At 50.8% G+C, this 18,030-nt stretch overlaps 1 protein-coding gene across 6 annotated transcripts; it reads left to right on the top strand.

Moving 5' to 3' along the window:
* The first annotated feature begins 2,896 nt into the window (after positions 1–2,896).
* ABHD16A (abhydrolase domain containing 16A, phospholipase) lies at positions 2,897–17,692 on the top strand. Of its 6 annotated transcripts, none has more exons than XM_025418209.3 (20): positions 2,897–3,103; positions 4,055–4,111; positions 4,862–4,928; positions 5,162–5,248; positions 7,918–8,003; positions 9,817–9,890; positions 10,070–10,231; positions 12,801–12,915; positions 13,000–13,101; positions 14,040–14,103; positions 14,510–14,559; positions 14,932–15,055; positions 15,704–15,808; positions 16,032–16,095; positions 16,357–16,413; positions 16,560–16,622; positions 16,770–16,846; positions 16,944–17,042; positions 17,139–17,185; positions 17,361–17,692. In XM_025418209.3, the coding sequence occupies exons 1-20, from the start codon at positions 2,972–2,974 to the stop codon at positions 17,442–17,444; spliced, it is 1,716 nt and encodes a 571-aa protein (XP_025273994.1). In that variant the 5' UTR covers positions 2,897–2,971; the 3' UTR covers positions 17,445–17,692. The 6 variants fall into 6 exon arrangements, with proteins under 6 accessions (XP_025273994.1, XP_025273993.1, XP_025273996.1 ...); XM_025418208.3 differs by having other exon boundaries at positions 16,941–17,042; XM_025418211.3 differs by having other exon boundaries at positions 2,898–3,103; positions 10,070–10,192.
* Positions 17,693–18,030: the final 338 nt, after the last annotated feature.

Here is an 18,030-nt window from a genome sequence, read left to right as displayed (position 1 = left end):
GAGTCCCACGTCAGGCTCCCTGCATGGAGCCTGCTTCTCCCTCTGCCTGTGTCTCTGCCTCTGTCTGTCTGTCTGTCTCTGTCTCTCTCTCTCTCTCTGTGTGTCTCTCATGAATAAATAAATAAAATCTTAAAAAAAAAAAAAAAGCTTGCTCAGAAGAGGGCACAGCTATCCACCTATATGCAGTCTGGAAGTATATTCTGTGCTCTCTCCTCCACCCTACAAGAGATGCTAACAAGTGAAGAAGCTGAGTCTTCATGTTGGTCTCCACAGAACCCAGCACAAGACTGCACGCTTTGTCAATACTCCATAAATAATTTAGAATGACTTTCCCTGTGGCTGCCTGGCCCACCAAACCTCTTCTGAGCCCCTGGTGAGTGTGTTGCTACTAAAGGAAAAGGATAAAAGAGGCCTGGAGAACTCACCAAATCCCTTTACTCCAGGCAGGATTCTCAAAGCAGATCTTTATAGAGCTGTGATAGTTTTTAATGTGCTATTTATTTTTAAAGGTTATTTTTTAAAGATTTTATTTATTTATCAATGAGAGACACGAGAGAGAGAGAGAGAGAGAGAGAGAGGCAGAGACACAGGCAGAGGGACTCAAACCTGGGAATCCAGGATCATGCCCTGAGCCAAAGGCAGGTGCTCAACCGCTGAGCCACTAAGGTGTCCTGATTCAGCACTTCTGTACATCACCCAGGGCTCATCATAACAAGTGCCCTCCTTAATTCTCATCACCTTTTTCATCCATGCCCCCCCTACTCTGGTAACCATCAGTTTGTTCTCTGTAATTAAGAGTCTGTTTCTTGATTTCTCTCTCTCTTTTTCCCTTTGCTCATTTGTTTCTTAAATTCCATATATGAGTGAGATCATCTGGTATTTGTCTTTTTCTGGCTGACTTATTTTGCTTAGCATTATACTCTCTAGCTCCATCCATGTCATTGCAAGTGGCAAGATCTCATTCTTTTTAATGGCTGCATAATATTTCATTATGTATATACGTATATATAACATCTTTTAAAAAATATTTTATGTATTTATTCGTGAGAGACACAGAGAGAGAGAGAGAGGCACACACAAGGCAGAGGGAGAAGCAGGCTCCACGCAGGGAGCCTGATGTGGGACTCGATCCTGGGTCTCCAGGATCACTGCCCTGGACTGAAGGCAGGTGCTAAACTGCTGAGCCGCCCGGGCTGCCCCCACATTTTTTTTTTTTTTTTTTTTAAGATTTTACCCACAAGCAGGGGTAGCAGCGGGCAGCGGGAGAGGGAGAAGCAGGCTCCCCATGGGGCAGGGAGCCGAATGAGATACTCAATCCGCAGACCCTGGGATCATAACATGAGCCAAAGGCAGATGCTTAATGGACTGAGCCACCCAGGTGCCCCATATATCATTTTCTTTCTCCAGTCATCAATCAATGGACACGTGGGCCACTTCCATATCTTGGCTATTGTAAATAATGCTGCTTTAGAGGGGTGCATGTATCTCTTTGAATTCGTGTTTTTTAAAAATTCTAAAAGTTTTTTTAAAAGATTTTATTTATTTATTCATGAGAGACAGACAGAGAGAGAGAGAGGCAGAGTCACAGGCTGAGGGAGAAGCAGGCTCCATGCAGGGAGCCCGACATGGGACTCCATCCCAGGTCTCCAGGATCAGGCCCTGGGCTGACACGACGCTAAACCGCCAAGCCACCTGGGCAGCCCTCTAAATGGTTTTTGATGAAATATTCCATGCATACCAAGGACTGTATCGAATGTAACATAATGAGTAAAAGAAGCAAGAAACAAAGGGCATCATTTGCATGATTCCATTTACATAAAGTACAAAATTAGTCAAATCTAATCTATGAGGTTAGAAACTAAGATAGTGGTTACCCCTTGGCGGGGGAGGTAGTGATTTGGGGAGGGTCTTGTAGATGTGGTATAATGTATTCTTGATCTGGATGCTGATTACATGGATATATTCAAAAGGTGCACTTTTCTGTATATGTGTTTACTGCAATAAGAAGCGAAAGAATTTATATATCATGTAGGTGTAAGGTACAAAGGAAAATAAACCAAACCTGAATATCTATTAAATGTGTTACTGGGATCCTTGATGGCTCAGTGGTTGAGCATCTGCCTTTGGCCCAGGGCATGATCCTGGAGTCCCAGCATTGAGTCCCACGTCGGGCCCTGCATGGAGCCTGCTTCTCCCTCTGCCTGTGTCTCTGCCTCTCTCTCTCTGTGTCTTTCATGAATAAATAAATAAAATCTTTTAAAAAGTATTACCATTTCAAAGATCCTCTATGCTGTGTTACACTATTCTAAATTTGCTCTTCAACTTTCACTTGATCATTAAATTTTCTTTTCAAATGTTATACAGATGCATATGTATCGTGATGGTTGCGTGTAATCAATCTGTGGCTTTATTTTTCCCACTAAACAATACATTTGAGATTTGTCTACGCTTAGGAGCAAGAATTCCTCCTTTTTTTTTCTTTTTTTTTAACCGGTATTTTACACACCCTGATAATACGTAGTCCTCCTATCCATGACTGCGATGTAGCTCTATATTTATTCAAGCCTTTGGTCACCTCTTTCAAAAACTTCTGTAATTTTCTTCATAAAATCGTGCATTTCTTTGGTTAGATGTGTTCCTAGACACCTTTTCTTTGTGTTGCATCTTATCCCTCGTTCCCATTGTCGTTCAAGAGCCTGCCAATATTAAGGGATGGGAAAAAGTGACTTAATCCTGATAATCCCCTACCTCGGCGCGTTCCAAACGCCTCCAACTAATTTCTGACCACGGCTCTACCCGTAGGTCCAACTGCGCGAAATCCGTCTCAAGCAGCGCGGAAAATGTCTCTACAGGGCTCGAGGCGGAGCCGGTACGTGCTGACGTCAAGGGCACGCAATACCTTCGAGGCCGGGGAAGGGCGGGGTCGGAAGGGGGACTTGCTGCTGGGAGAGCAGCGGCGGGAGCGGGGGCCATGGCGAAGCTGCTGAGCTGCGTCCTAGGCCCCCGGCTCTACAAAATCTACCGGGAGAGGGACTCGGAAAGGGCCCCGTCCGGCGTCCCCGAGACTCCAACTTCAGTCACTGCCCCCCCTTCCAGCTCCTGGGTGAGTCGAGTTCTCCCCGGGTCGGAAACATGGTACGGCCCAGTCCCCTTCGCGGCCTCTGCTCCCCGGAAGCGCCCATTATTGGAAATCGGGGGAGCCTGCTTGTCGAGCCAGGTGTCTGCGGAGCGCTCCCTGCGCCTCCTGGGTTAAAGTCACGCCCGCGGATCGCCGGCCTCCTCTGTCGCTCTTCGCCACCGCTTTCCGGTTCCCACTAGCGCTCCTCGCCTTTCCCTCTCGCGGCCCCCACCCCGTCTGTCGTGGTTCGTGCTACTCCCAATTGCCTGAGACCCTGCGCCAATTCCAGAGCTGGGTGATTTCTTCTGACTCGGTGCCTTCCCCAGTTCCGTTTTATCTGCCTTCCACACTGTCCGTGAAGTTAGATGGCTTCGACAAGTCACGTACGCGCGGCCTCCCACCCCGCCGCCCAGCCAGCCTTGGAGACCCCAGGGTGGTCACATTAGGAAAGCTGGGGTGGTGGGCGGCTGTGTCCCTGTAGGCGCTCTGCCTTTTCACGGGTAGTCTCAAGCTGTTGATTGCGCCCCGGGACGGCCCGCCCTCTGCCACATTCTCTTCCTTAATCACCCTGTTATTTCTGATCTTATTTCCCTCTTAAAGTTGTCATTGTGTCTTTCCTTTCTTCTCTCACTCCTCTCCCCGTTTGCACCTGCCCACGGCCCATTTGAAACTGGGTTGTGAAAAAGGAACACAAATCCTTCGGTGAGGCTTTCAATTTTGCTCCCAAGTCCGGCCTCCTATGTTTTCATGGTCTGGGGTAGGAAATCAGGCTTGGAGGAGGGGTTAGTAAGAGGGATTTCTTTGGGAGCCAGGAATGTCGCAGGAGGGACAGCTTCAGAGGCTAGAACCAGAGGACACAACGTCAGGGCTTTCAAAAGGGAAGGCGAAGGACTGGTCAGTGGACATGGTCCTTGACTCCGCCATCTGTTTTGGCAGGATACGTACTATCAACCCCGTGCCTTGGAGAAGCATGCTGACAGCATCCTGGCACTGGTATGTCTGCCCTCGCATCTGGGACTACTGTGTCTTTTCCCACCCAGTTGCCCTCGGAACTTTCTCCTCCCTAGCATGGGAGAAGGCAGCGCCCCTGGGGTGGGGAATGCTCCAGCCTCTGCTGCCAACCTCTCCAACCACATGGACCCACTCTCAAGCACCCATACTTGGCACTCCACCTTGGTGTGTGCACTGCTTTCTCTGGGGCAGCCTGAGCCCTGAGGAGAATGCGTTTCCCCTTGGGACCATCTGCAAGTGCTGAGTCCTGTGGTCCCCAGTGACCTGTCCTCCCTGGCTACAGGCAACTAACCTCCTTGGCTGCAAAGACAGCTGTTTTCTCTGGCAGGGTTCCTATGGTGACGTTTGTGCATCTCTTGGAGACCAGGCCAGGCGCTGTGCTGAGCAGGGCTGATTGGAAAGGTTTGATTGACTTGAGTAGAAAAAGAAACTGGCCTTTAAAAGCGATGAGATTATGTCTGGAGATAAGAGGAAGAAAACAGAACCTGTACCTAATTTCCCCAGCCTCCTTTCTGCTCTGATACATTGCCTTTCAACAGATATTAAGCACCTACTGTGTCATCCACAGAATAGGTACTTGATGTGATTGATCTCCCTCAGGTCCTCCACTTTGCTCAGAGCCTAGGCCTGGAAATGGCAGACTTGTGTGTGGGTGCGTGCGTGTACATGTGTGCACATATGTGCATGTGTGTGCATGTGTACTGATTGCTTGTCCCTGTCTCTCTGCTGCAGGCTTCAGTCTTCTGGTCCATCTCTTATTACTCCTCTCCCTTCGCCTTCTTCTACTTATACAGGAAAGGTCAGTGTGGCTTCAAAGGTGGTGGGCAGGTTGTTGGCAGATGAGCCAACCTCTCCAAAGAGGAAAGGGAACCTACGGACATGGCTTGGCTTTCCTCTTCCATCAGGCGTCTTCTTCCTCCAAGGGCATGGATGTCCCAAAGAGAGAATATGGGGCGGAAATTGGGCCTGACCTGGGAAGAGATGCCAAGGGGCAGTGGGGAAATTTCTCACATAATGCCTCTCCCCTCCCAGGTTACTTGAGCTTGTCCAAAGTGGTGCCATTTTCTCACTATGCGGGGACATTGCTACTACTCTTGGCAGGCGTGGCCTGTCTCCGAGGTAGGTCCAGAGGGAGCCTGGCTTGGATCTATATTTCCCGGGGTAAATATTTATTAAGTAATTTTGCAAATATATGGTTTGGGCCCTGAAAGGGAATAATTGGGAATGGTGAAGACGTGATCTTTTCCTTAAAGGGCTTGGTTGTAAGTATGAAAAAAACACTCATTGGCAGAAAACTGCTGTTATCTGAAGAAGATGCATATACCCTACAATAATTCCATACATGTCCATGTAGATGTTTGTCATAATCTGAAACTGGAAACAAGTCCATGGCCACAAATAGGATGGATATGTTAGAGGTCTAGTTGTGCAACACAACACAACACAGCATGCAAGTGAGCGAATTTAAACTACGCTCAGCAGCAAGAACGGGTCTCACAACTGTAAGGTTGAATGCAAGGAGCAGACTTCCAGAAACCGTATGTGGTTTGTTCCCACTCACGTAAAGTTCACAAGGGATGCATATGTCGGTAGCAGAATACAGGCGTGACTATCTTGAAAGTCAGGGGAGTGATAACCTGGGAGAGGGACGGTCGGGGCTGTGTGGGGGGACGTGACCATGTTCGCTTCCTTGACTTGCGTGATGGTCACATGAATGTTTGCTTTGTATCTTTTAAACTGTGTTGCAGGTGTGTATGTTATAGCTCATGATTTAAAAATGAAGAGATGGTTCAAATCATTGCCCCTTGGCGAGTGCACGTGACAAAAACTGGGCGAGGGGATGCCTGTCTAGAGGGTGGGCGGGTGGGTGGGTGGTGGCAGTGGTCAGGGGTGCGGACCTTCTGCCTGCGGTGTTCTGCCTCCTGATCCCCCATGCTCTGGGCTCCCCCCTCAGCGAGGCCTTCCCTGAGTGCCCGGTCTAAAAGTAGCTCCCACTCCTCAGTTTTGCCTTACTTTTTTTTTTTTTTTTTTGTTTAAGATTTTTACTTATTTATTCATACAGAGAGAGAGAGGCAGAGACACAGGCAGAGGGAGAAGCAGGCTGCACGCAAAGAGCCTGATGTAGGACTCTATCCCAGAACTGAGGGATCATAGCCTGAGCCAAAAGCAGATGCTCAACCACTAAGCCACTCAGGCGTCCCAGTTTTGCCTTACTTTTAAATTTTATTTATTTTTAGTTTGGGTACAGAAATTAAATACAGTATCATAAAGAACTGAAATGCTTGTGTTCTGTGATATTGCTTCAAATACCTTTTATCAATAAAATACTGAAGCATTGCATTCAGAGTTGACATTCCCATTGGAATCTTCCCCAGTCCCGTGTTCCTCTTTTCCCAGAACTAACCAGTGCCACTTGGCGTAGTTTCTTTCCTGGTTCCATATTTGTATACTCTTATGAAAGATATGCCTCATCTTACCAAATCTAAGCTGTTATGAATTGTAAAATGCATTCCGATTTCAGTTTTCAAATGTAAATAAAATAGACATTTTAGAATCTATGAAGTATGGGAAGTATAAATAATATATCACCTTTTCTTTGTGAGTTTTACATTTTTGGCACAAACGGCATCATTCCACACAATTCATTTTGCTCGTTGCTTTGTTCGCAGTACTGTCTGGGGTCTCTACTCCTGATGATAGATACTAGCCTTCTAGTTCATTCTGGTTTTATTTTCTTTATAGCACTTACCCCTCCCTGAAAAGTTCTTGTGTACTTGCTTCTTCTCTTTCTCCAGCCCCACCCCACCCCGGGCCAAAGTACCAGCTCTCAGGGCTGGAGCCTGTGTGTCTCATTTCCTACTGTCTTCGTGTCAGAATGGTGCCTGGCATGTGAGTGATACCTATCAGATTAGTGGAAGCAGAGAAGTCAGGGCTTGAGACTCCTTTACAGTGAAGAGGGAGCAGATGTGATTTCCGGAAGGGTAGCTCTCCGAGAAGTAAAAGGGAGGTGGGGGGGGTGGGGGAGAGAAGTCTGGGACTCGGAAGGTGGCAAAGATGGACCCAGGAAGCAGAGGAGGATGGAGTCTGGAGGGAGAGGAAGAGTGCTGAGAGGCACCGTAGGAAGAGTGGGGATGGAGGAAGGGGCTCAGTGTCAGTGAGGAAGTGATTCTGGGGCAAGAGGGGGAGCCAGGGAGCCAGATGGCCGGGAGTTAGACCATACAGAAAAGAGCTGGGAAGCGAGCAGCAGAGAATGCTGGCAGGGAAACCCATGTTCACCAGGGTGAATAGTAAGGTTGCATGACGCTTGTAGTAAGACCGGGAAAGTGAACATTCTGGAGGGTGGGAAGTCAATCGCCTATCAAGAAACCAACTGAAGAGGGATGCCTGGGTGCCTCAGTGGTTGGGCACCTGCCTTCCCCTCGGGTCATGATCCCTGGATCTGGGATCCAGTCCCCACATCGGGGTCCCTATGGGAAGCCTGCTTCTCCCTCTCCCTATGTCTCTGCCTCTTTCAGTCTGTCTCTCATGAATAAATAAATAAATCTTAAAAAAAAAAACAAAACAACTGAAGAAGCTGGATAGGAGAAGTATGAAGCCAGTTGCTAGATATGGAGGAAGGGGGTCAGCCCGACTCTCCTGTTTCCCCAGATCCTGGGCCATCTGTTCCTTTTCCTCCTGCTTCTCTTTCCAGGGCCTTTTCCTTGCCCATCTCCAACCCTCTTCCTGAAACCCACTCAGCTTGCTCTTCCCACTTTTCCTAACACTGTTTCCTGTCCTCTTTCTACCAGGTATTGGCCGCTGGACCAACCCCCAGTACCGGCAGTTCATCACTATCTTGGAGGCAACACATAGGAACCAGTCTGCAGAAAACAAGGTGAGCGTTTCCAGGAAAGGTGCCAGACAGGTACCCTGGTAGCAGCTTCCTCAGCTGCCTCCCCAGAGCACCGGGCACCAGCTTCTGTCCTGGGGGAGGCAGTGTGTTTTGCCATCCAACACCCTGGCTTTTTGCTTGCATATTGCTATGTCCCTCCTCCTCTGTGTGAGGAAACCATCTACCCAAGGAATCTTCCTCCCCACCACTTCTAACAGAATATTTCACAGTGTTTTAGAAGGGGGTCTTCTCTCCGAGCAGCTCAGTTCTGTAAATGTTGTTTATTTTGGCCGTGTGCATCGCACACCATGCTAGTTTTGTTCAGGGATGGGACAAGATGGACAGGTATGTCCACTCTTGTGCCTGGAAGCACAATGTGGTGCCAAGAGGGAGAAAAGCCAGGGCACAGTGTCCTTGGAGTTGTGCCAGCTCAGCTGGTGCTGGAGTGTGATTGTCTTTCAGAAGGGGCTTTAGGCCCAGTTGGGCTCCTGTGCGGAGCCTGCTTCTCCCTCTGCCCGTGTCTCTGCCTCTCTCTCTCTCTCTGTCTCTCTCTGTGTCTCTCATGAATAAATAAAATCCTTAAGAAAAAAAGAAGGGGCTTTAGGGCCCTATATAGCTCTTTCCTGTTAACAAAGGGGTTCCTGGGATCAGAGATCTGTGACCGCCATCATCATGTTACTGGCTGCTCTGGCCGCATTTGCAGAGCTATGCGATGATGCTCTACCACCATCTGAGGCATATTTTTTTTAAGATTTTATTTATTCCTGAGACACACAGAGAGAGGCAGAGACACCCGCAGAGGGAGAAGCAGGCTCCCTGCAGGGAGCCTCATGAGGGACTAAGTCCCCTACCGGGCAGGGCAGGGGTATCCTACCGAAGGCAGCAGCAGCCGCTCAACCACTGAGCCCCCCAGGGACCCCCCCTCTGAGGCATTTTGCATATGCCCTTCCCAGTCTTCACAACAATTGCATGAGGTGGTATTATTGTACCTCTGAGGAAACAGACAAAGGAAGATTAAGTGAGGAACAGAGCAAAGGAAGTGGCTGGGTCTGGATCTGAGTCAGGGTCTGAGCAGAAGCTGCCTGAAATGTGCTTTTCTTCATTTTGTCTTGTTTTGCCATTTACATTTTTGTACAGTGTTTCTATTGTTCTCTCTTAGTCAAGTTATTTTTGAAAATGTCAAAAAATTTCTGTGACGGAAAATAAAAAACAGTTCTCAAGATAGAGTGCCAGGTGCTTCGAGGGTGAGGGAGGGAGTACAGCAGAGAAGACACAGCTCCCGCCACCCTCACAAAGCATGTGGATGGGCTCGGTGGGGTGACTGGAGGCATAGATGGTCTGGCTGCAGAAGTTGAGGGAAGGAAGGTGGCCATAAGGATGGAACAGTGAGAGAGGGCCTCATTCAAGAGGTGGGCCCAATGCGAAGGAGCCACTGTAGGCATGACTTCCCTCCATCCATCTCACTCAGCCCTCCAGGACAGCATTGTATCAGGGACCCAGTAGGGGAGGGGGGCATGAACAGCCAACAGACCCCCACTTCCTCCCTCAGAAGCACCAGTACCTACAGCCATCCCTTTTGGGAGTGGGTCAGTTTTATATTTTGGGAAAGCAAGGAGTGTTCTGGAAGCAGCTGGATAGCTGATAAAGGCATCCTCTCTTGGCTGATTTTTTCTTCACTCTGAGAAGGGAGTATGGGGGTGTTGACCTCTCCTTGTCTCCCCATGACGTGTGGGGGCCAGTCCCATGGCTGATTAGGGTGGGTAGGTGGCCTGCCCCAACTTTTCAGTTCCTCTTTACCTCTCCTTGCCCACCACAGAGGCAGCTCGCCAACTACAACTTTGACTTTAAGAGCTGGCCGGTCGACTTCCACTGGAAAGAGCCCAGCAGCCGGTGAGGTCCCAGTTCTCTCATTCCATCCCTGCTCTGTCCTGTCCCCATCTTGGGCCCCAGGGGCTGCTCTCCAGCACCATCTCCTTGTTCCTAGACAGCATCCTCCCCCCTCTCCTGCAGACCTCCGCTGTTCAGCTTGCTGCTCCTGACTGTCCTCCCCTGCATCTTTCCATCCTCAGGAAGGAGTCTCGAGGGGGCCCTTCTTACCAAGGTGTGGCCCTGCTCCGCCCAGAGCCCCTGCACCGGGGGACAGCAGACACCCTCCTCAACCGGGTCAAGAAGCTGCCTTGTCAGATCACCAGGTGGGAAGCAACAGGGAAGAGAGGCCAGCTGGGATGGAGGTGATTCGGAGTGAGGATTCCAGGACAGGGTGCTCCCTTGCAAGATAGGGCCTTGTGCTGCGTAGTTTGTATTATTTGTGGTAGTTTTTTTTTCTTTCCAAAGATTTTATTTATTTATTCATGAGAGACACAGAGGCAGAGGGAGGAGTAGGCTCCCTGTAGGGAGCCTGATATGGACACTTGAACCCAGGACCCCAGGATCACGACCTGAGCCAAAGGCAGATGCTCAACCACTGAGCTACCCAGGTGCTCATATTTGTGGTTTTTAATCTAGATTTATAGGTGAAGAAAAGAGGCCCAGAGAGCTCCAGAGTCTCATAGACAGTGAATGAAAGACTGGGATGTTCACACAATTCTATCTGACACAAAAGTTCTTTCATGTTACTACTCTTTTTGTTTTTGTTTTTTTTAATTTATTTATTAAGCAAGCTCTGCACGAAACATAGGCCTTGAGCTCACGGCCCCAAGAGCAGGAGTCACATCTTCTACAAACTGGGCCAGCCAGGTCCCCACAGAAGCTCTGTTAACCAGGCTGGGAGGGAAGAATGAGGTTGGAGGTGTGGTGGAGACACATAGCCTTAGCTGGAGCAGGGTCTGGTGGCAGCTATCCCTGTCTTGGCCCCTCTGCTCCTAGGCTATCCTACCTTAGCGACCTGCAATCTCTGTGTCCATGATTAACCCACTTCATAGGATTGGCGAGATTAAGTGTAGTAACATCTTCACAAAGCCTTCTACCTTGCCTGGGTGCCTGAGAGCATATGGCAAAGCCCAAGTAAATCATAGTTGTGGACACGGATGGTGTTGGAAGTAGCAGCAGTAATCATCCATATCTTACCGTGGTGCAGATGTCGTGGGAATTTTCTGTTGCTGTGGCCTGGGACGCAGTTTCTGGAATACCGAAGAAAGGGGAGGGCTTAGTGGTCGGTGTCTACAGAATGCTGATTGGTCAGAGGGGCAAGCCAGATTTGCAGTTTTGAGAGGATGCTGAATGGGGTAGTACAGTGTTTTTCTGTGAACAAATCCTACTTCAAGATTAACTGGAAATGGTCTTTCAGGAACAGCACCTACCACAGCTTATCTGTCTAGATTAGTGCATTGGTTCAGTAAATATTTATTAAGCCCCTACTCTGCATTAGGCTCTAGCCACCAGCTACATGGCAGATAAAAGGCATATTGCAGTGAACAGAACAGCCAGGTCTCTGCTTGGTGGAGTGTGCAATCTAGTTTGGTGTCTTTCAAACTGTGGATCTTGGGGCACCTGGGTGGCTCAGTTGGTTGAGTGTCCAACTCTTTTTTTTTTTTTAAGATTTTATTTATTTATTCATGATAGAGAGAGAGGCAGAAACACAGGCAGATGGAGAAGCAGGCCCAAAGTCGGACTCGATCCCGGGTCTCCAGGATCACGCCCTGGGCCAAAGGCAGGTGCTGAACCGCTGAGCCACCCAGGGATCCCCAAGTGTCCAACTCTTGACCTCGGCTCAGGTCACGATCTCAGGGTCATGGGATGGGCCCCACCTTGGGGTCTGTGCTCATGAGGAGTCTGCTTCACTATGCCTCTGTCTCTTCCCCAGTTCATGCACACACACACATTCTCTCTCTCTCTCAATCTCTCTGCCCCCCTTCCTCCCCCTCTTGCTCTCTCTCCTCCCCTCCACTTTCCCTCTCTCAAATCTCAAAACAGAAAGCAAATTATGGATCTTGACCCACTCATGAATCTTGAAATCAATTGAATAAATTATAGCTGTTGTTTATTTAAGTATTATTTACTTGGGGACTTTTAATAAGTTGCATTTGTTTAAGATTTATTTATTTATTTGAAAGAAAAAGATTTATTTATTTATTTGAGAGAGAGAGTGAATGAGCAGGTGCTCATGCGGGTACACCAGGGAAAGGTCTGGGGGAGGAACAGGGAGGAGAGAGAATCTTTTTTTTTTTTTTTTTAAGATTTTATTTATTCATGAGAGACACAGAAAGAGAAAGGCAGAGACCCAGGCAGAGGGAGAAGGAGAAGCAGGCTCCCTGTGGGGAGCCCCACGTGGAACTCAATCCCCGGACCCCAGGATCACACCTTGAGCCGAAGGCAGATGCTTAACCTCTGAGCCACCCAGGCATCCTGAGGAGAGAGAATCTTAAGCAGACTCCATGCTGAGCCTGCAGCCCCATGCAGGGATCCCAGGACTGGAGCTGAAACCAACAGTTCAGACGCTTAACTGACTGTGCTCCCGAGGTGTCCCTAAGTTGTATTTATACATTAAGAGAATCATAGTTAATAACTTTGCTTTTACTTTTACGTAGAAAATATTATTTCCTGAAATTTTCAGTATTATATGTACAAATGCGTGTACTGGGCCACAGTATAAAATGTGCATCTTAGAAAGGCTGTAGTAAAAAAAAAAAGTTGGGAAAACACCAGTCTGGTCCATACAGCATTTTGTTAAATCTTCTAAAAAGAAAACAAAAATGTGAAGGTCAAGGGTGCATCAGGCCCCAGAACCTCTGGGTGCAAGGGCTGGGGTGGTCCCTGGGCCCCCCTGAGGTCAAGGGTTTGTTAACCTTGAGTTCCCCACAGCTACTTGGTGGCACACACCTTGGGGCGCCGGATGCTGTATCCCGGCTCAGTGTACCTGCTCCAGAAGGCCCTCATGCCTGTGCTGCTGCAGGGCCAGGCCCGGCTGGTGGAAGAGGTGAGGCGCCCCTGCCCTTGCGCCCCGATGCTCCTCCCCCCACCAGGGATGTGACTTCCCACTCCTCACATCTCCCTCACTTAGTGTAATGGGCGCCGGGCGAAGCTGCTGGCCTGCGATGGCAACGAGATTGACACCATGTTTGTGGACCGGCGGGAGACATCAGAGCCCCAGGGACAGAAGCTGGTGAGTGGGAGCCAGGAATTCACAGGTCGGGGAGAGGGAAGCAGTGGAGGCTCTGGGGATCCCAGTCCTCCAGCAACCCCAAAGAAGGACAGCTGGAGAAAAGCCCATCTCCTGGCCCCACCCTCAAGACCTCTTGGTGTCAGAAAACCCTGCCATAGCAAAATGGAGGAAGCAAGAGGTAACATACAAGGACCAAAAAACAATCTTGTGACAGTCACCACGTAGCATTTATCACATAGAAGGCATATATTTAATCCTCACCACAACCCTGTAGAATAGGTACTATTTTTATGTCAGCCCATTTTACAGATATTAAAACTGAGGCCCAGAATCGTTTTCCCAGATGACACAGTAAATGAGAGCTGGGATTTGAACCTGGGCAGCCTGGTCTCCAAAGCAGCCTGCCTCCAGGAAGCAGCCCTGGAAGGAGCACTGAGCCAGCAGTCTAGGGAGCTGGCTTCTGGTCTTGGCTCTACCCAACTGCTGTGAGAGTCCATGCAAGCCACCCTATCTCTGGGCTTGGGGTACCATAGAATTAGTGTTTATCTGACTGTATAAGTCTGGAGCCCAGAGATGGAAAGCAGTTGGCATACCACACAGAAGAAACACTCATGGGCAAAGATAGAGCCAAAAACTAGAAAGGAAAAAAGTATCCCTAACCCCATTTCTGAAAGCGAGCCCCCACTGGTCTTCCAAGGAGAAGTGGACACTGTGCTGGGTGGTTGACCAACTTCCCCCTCCTCTGAGGGCTCAGTTTGCTAAGCATTTGCATCCACTTTGCTTCTCTCTGATGAACCTTGTGAAAAGAGAAATTTCCATTCTCCTTAAAGAGAACAGGCCCATTCCTCTACCCTACAAAGCTCCTACCTCTAGCCACATGGGGGATTTTCTGGCCCAGCTTGGCTCCTCCCCAGCCCTCCTCCTGCCTCCCTCCATAGGTGATCTGCTGTGAGGGGAACGCGGGCTTCTATGAGGTGGGCTGCATTTCTACGCCTCTGGAAGGTAGGCCTGGGCTCAGCTCTCTTGTCCTGCCCTTTGGAATGGAAAGCCTCTACCTTCCCACACTGACATAACCTCCCTGGGCCTGATCGCCTTGTCTGTGTGAAGTTTAAACCTCACATTTGGGGGAGAGTGTACTCCCCATTTGCTTTGCTAACCTTACATCCCTCCCCTTGGGCTGTGTCCCTAACATGTTGGCCTTCATTCTGTCCCCACTACACAGTCACGTATCTCTCCCTTCTGCTGCCTCAGAACCTCTGGTGTCCTCGCCTCATTCTGGGAAGGCTTGGGGTTATTCGCCTCTGAGTTTGGGTTGTTTAGAGCTCCAGTGTTCTGTTGCTCTTTCCCCCTGGGCTGGAGTAGGGGAGGTGTGGGTCATGAGGTCCTAGCTCCTCCCCCACTGTTGCAGCTGGATATTCAGTCCTGGGCTGGAACCATCCAGGCTTTGCTGGAAGCACGGTGAGACCCTCTGAAATCCCTTTCTTTTCCTGAATTATGGTGTGTCTCCTCCCTGGTCAGTCACTGGAGTTAGAGAAAGGGGTATATATTTCTGGGGGTCTCCCACTCACCTGTCACCTGGGCGCCAAGGACAGGGACCCAGGTTCCCTCCTCTGGCAGTGGGGAGTTGCAGGCAGGCTGCTTTCTGGAGAGTGCAGCCCCTCCCACCATGCTTTTCTTCTGCACTCCCTGGCTGTTGCAGGGGAGCTAAGAGTCCACACCACAGCAAGCAAGCAACAGGCTTGCAAGAGGGGGGTGGAGGTGGGGGTGGGGGGGTCTGGCCCTCGCCCCCTTTGTGCTGAACCACTCCTGCCTTTGCCCTTCCTCCTGCAGGGGGTGCCATTTCCTCAGAATGAGGCCAATGCCATGGATGTGGTGGTGCAGTTTGCCATCTACCGCCTGGGCTTCCAGCCCCAGGACATCATCATCTATGCCTGGTCCATTGGCGGCTTCACTGGTATTAGCCTACCTCCTAACCACCCCCACAATTTGCGCCACCCCCACCCCACCCCCAGGTGAGGTAGGGAAATGTACTAGGGGCCTGATAGTGGGGTCAAGGCTTAAGGGAAGAGATGATAGAGGTGGGTTATCTATGTGGGTCTAGAAGATGGTATCCTGTTTGTGCATATTTGCATTTCCTTCCACTCTTATGCCCATTATTATTATTATTATTATTATTTAAGATTTTACTTTGAGAGAGAGAGCAAAGGAGAAGGGGAGAGAGTCCCAGGCAGACTCCCTACTGAGTGCAGAGCCTGACACAGGGCTTGATCTCACCCCCGCCCCTCCCAAGATCATGACCCAAGCTAAAACCAAGAGTCGGATGCCTGACTGAGCCACCCAGGGGCCCCTCCTATGCCCATTATTAAAAGAAGTAAACCAGGGTCCTGGAGGGGGATCAGGAAAGTGAGTCTTTCCCCTGCACATTGTCTCCCATGCACATCCTCTCCAGATAGAGCCCTGGCCAAGTGAAGTGAGAGGTTGAGGGAGACCAGGGGCTCACCTAGTCAGGAGCATGGCGTCAGCCTGCAGGGTCAGTGGGATGAGGGTGGGGCAGTGGACAGGAGGCCAAGGATGTCACCCTTCTTCCCTGTCTTGATCCCAGCCACGTGGGCAGCCATGTCCTACCCAGACATTAGTGCCGTGATCCTGGATGCCTCCTTCGATGACCTGGTGCCCTTGGCCTTGAAGGTCATGCCAGATAGCTGGAGTGAGTGAAGCTCCCAGGCCTGCCTTCCAGGGAAGGGGAGGCGGGGGCTGGAACTGGGAGCTATCTTGACTGGAGATGGATGGGGAGTGGGTCACACCGTTGTTGAGAAGCAGGAGGGCTCCCGTGTCTGGAGCCTTAGTTTTCTCTTTCTGTGGACAGTGGGGACCATTATGTTGGGCAAGGGCTTTGTCTTTGTTATCCCTTCACTTTTATCTCGCTGCAGGGGGCCTGGTGACCAGGACTGTGAGGCAGCATCTCAATCTAAACAACGCAGAACAGCTGTGCAGGTGAGGGCAGGCCTGCCTCTAGCATGAAACACCCTTTCCCGCCTCCCCACTGTACAGGCTCTGCCGGGTGTTCCAGAAGATCCAGTAAGATCAGAGTTTGGGCAGTGCCTATTCTTCAATATTTTCTCTCCCCTGAGTGATGGGCTAGCTCCTGGGCCCCTGCTTAGTAGGGGCTGGGAAGGCAGGGACAAGACAGGCGGGGTGGCCACTTGTCACCTGTCCCCCTCTGAGCACTCCCTCCCACCACGCTGTCCTCTGAAGGTACCAGGGCCCTGTGCTGCTGATCCGAAGAACCAAGGATGAGATCATCACTACCACGTGAGTGCCTAGGAGCCTCTGCCCTCCTGGATCCCAGACAGAGCTAGGAAGTTGCCCCACCCACCTCTGCCCGCCAGAAACCCAGGTATCCAAACCCTTCCTCCCCAACCTCCAGCCCTTCCAGTGCATATTCCTCCCACCCCCAGGGTTCCAGAGGACATCATGTCCAACCGAGGCAACGACCTCCTGCTGAAGCTCCTGCAGTATCGGTGAGCCAGGGTGTGTGTGTACATATGTGTGCTGACACCAGCACCGCCTTGCGGCAGGGGGTGGGGAGTTAGAGGGTTAGGGATGATGAGTGAAGAGAACTGAAGAGAACGGGGTCCTGACCTCCCACCCCGGTGCTCCCCCTGTAGGTATCCCTGTGTGATGGCAGAGGAGGGTCTTCGAGTGGTGAGGCAGTGGCTGGAGGCCTCCTCACAGCTGGAGGAAGGTGCGAGTAGGATGCGGTGAGGCCTTTGGGTGGGGCCCTGGCAAGGCCAGGTGGCTGACAAGTGCCTCTTCCCTCCCTGCCCCCACTCCCCCAGCAGCCTCGATTTTCAGCCGTTGGGAGGTGGAGGAGGACTGGTGCCTGTCCGTCCTCCGCTCCTACCAGGCAGAGCGTGGGCCTGACTTTCCCTGGAGTGTGGGTAAGGAGGGCCTGGGGCAGGATAGGGTTTTGGGGAGGGGCCGGGGGGGCCCAATACCCAGATGTGCAGCCCATGTGTGAGCACCCCCCTCTGCAGGGGAAGACATGAACGCAGATGGACGACAGCAGCTGGCCTTGTTTCTGGTGAGCAGGAAGGGGGTGCTGGGATGGCCAGGGGGCACCTGTGGGGCTTGAGGACAGCGTTGGAAGTGGCAGCTCGTAGAGAACATGTGGTGGTTTCACGGGGGCGATTGGTGGCTGCTGCTCACTGCATGTTCTACGCACCCTCCCCCGTCCCCATCCTGCGCTCTTTCTTCAGGCTCAGAAGCATCTGCACAACTTCGAGGCCACACATTGCACCCCGCTCCCGGCCCAGAACTTCCAGATGCCCTGGCACCTCTAGCGACCACACTGGCACTTGTTTTGAAAGAGTGGGATGGAGGGAGATGTGAGGAAGGATCCTCGTATTTGTGATTCTCTGTGTTCGTGTTGCTGTTTATAGTTTGTGGAAAGGTGGGGACTGTCCCCCTTCTCACTGCCCTCTTGCACGTTTCCCCTCAGCCATCTGGCAGTACCTAACCTTCCCCAATACACATCCTGCATTCAATGAATGGATTATTCCTAATAATTAATAAAAAGGTATTTTTTCTACAGGCTGGTTAATTGTTTGACTTCCCAGATGTCCACAGGAGCCTGGAGCTGGGAGTGGGGACAGCTGAAGCCACAGAAGGCCGTGCTTTGGGCAACCCAACCCCAACCAGCCAATGTAACCCTCCTCATCCTCACTGTTCCCCTAGGCCTGCAGCCCCCAAGCCGATCTGTCTGCACGTGGTGGGTCCCCAGGCCTCCCCGTTTGCTGGTGTGTCTAGTAGTATCACCACGTACAGCCTCCCCAGGCTGCAACACAGTCCTTCCTGTGTAACCCTGCTGCCACCCCAGGAACTCACGGTTGCCCCCTTTGCTTACAACTCCATGGGTTTGTCACTTAC

This window comes from Canis lupus, chromosome 12 (assembly GCF_003254725.2).
Source record: "Canis lupus dingo isolate Sandy chromosome 12, ASM325472v2, whole genome shotgun sequence".
NCBI lineage: Eukaryota > Metazoa > Chordata > Mammalia > Carnivora > Canidae > Canis > Canis lupus.
Note: the sequence above shows the minus strand (reverse complement) of the source record. Positions and strands in the feature narration are given on the sequence as shown.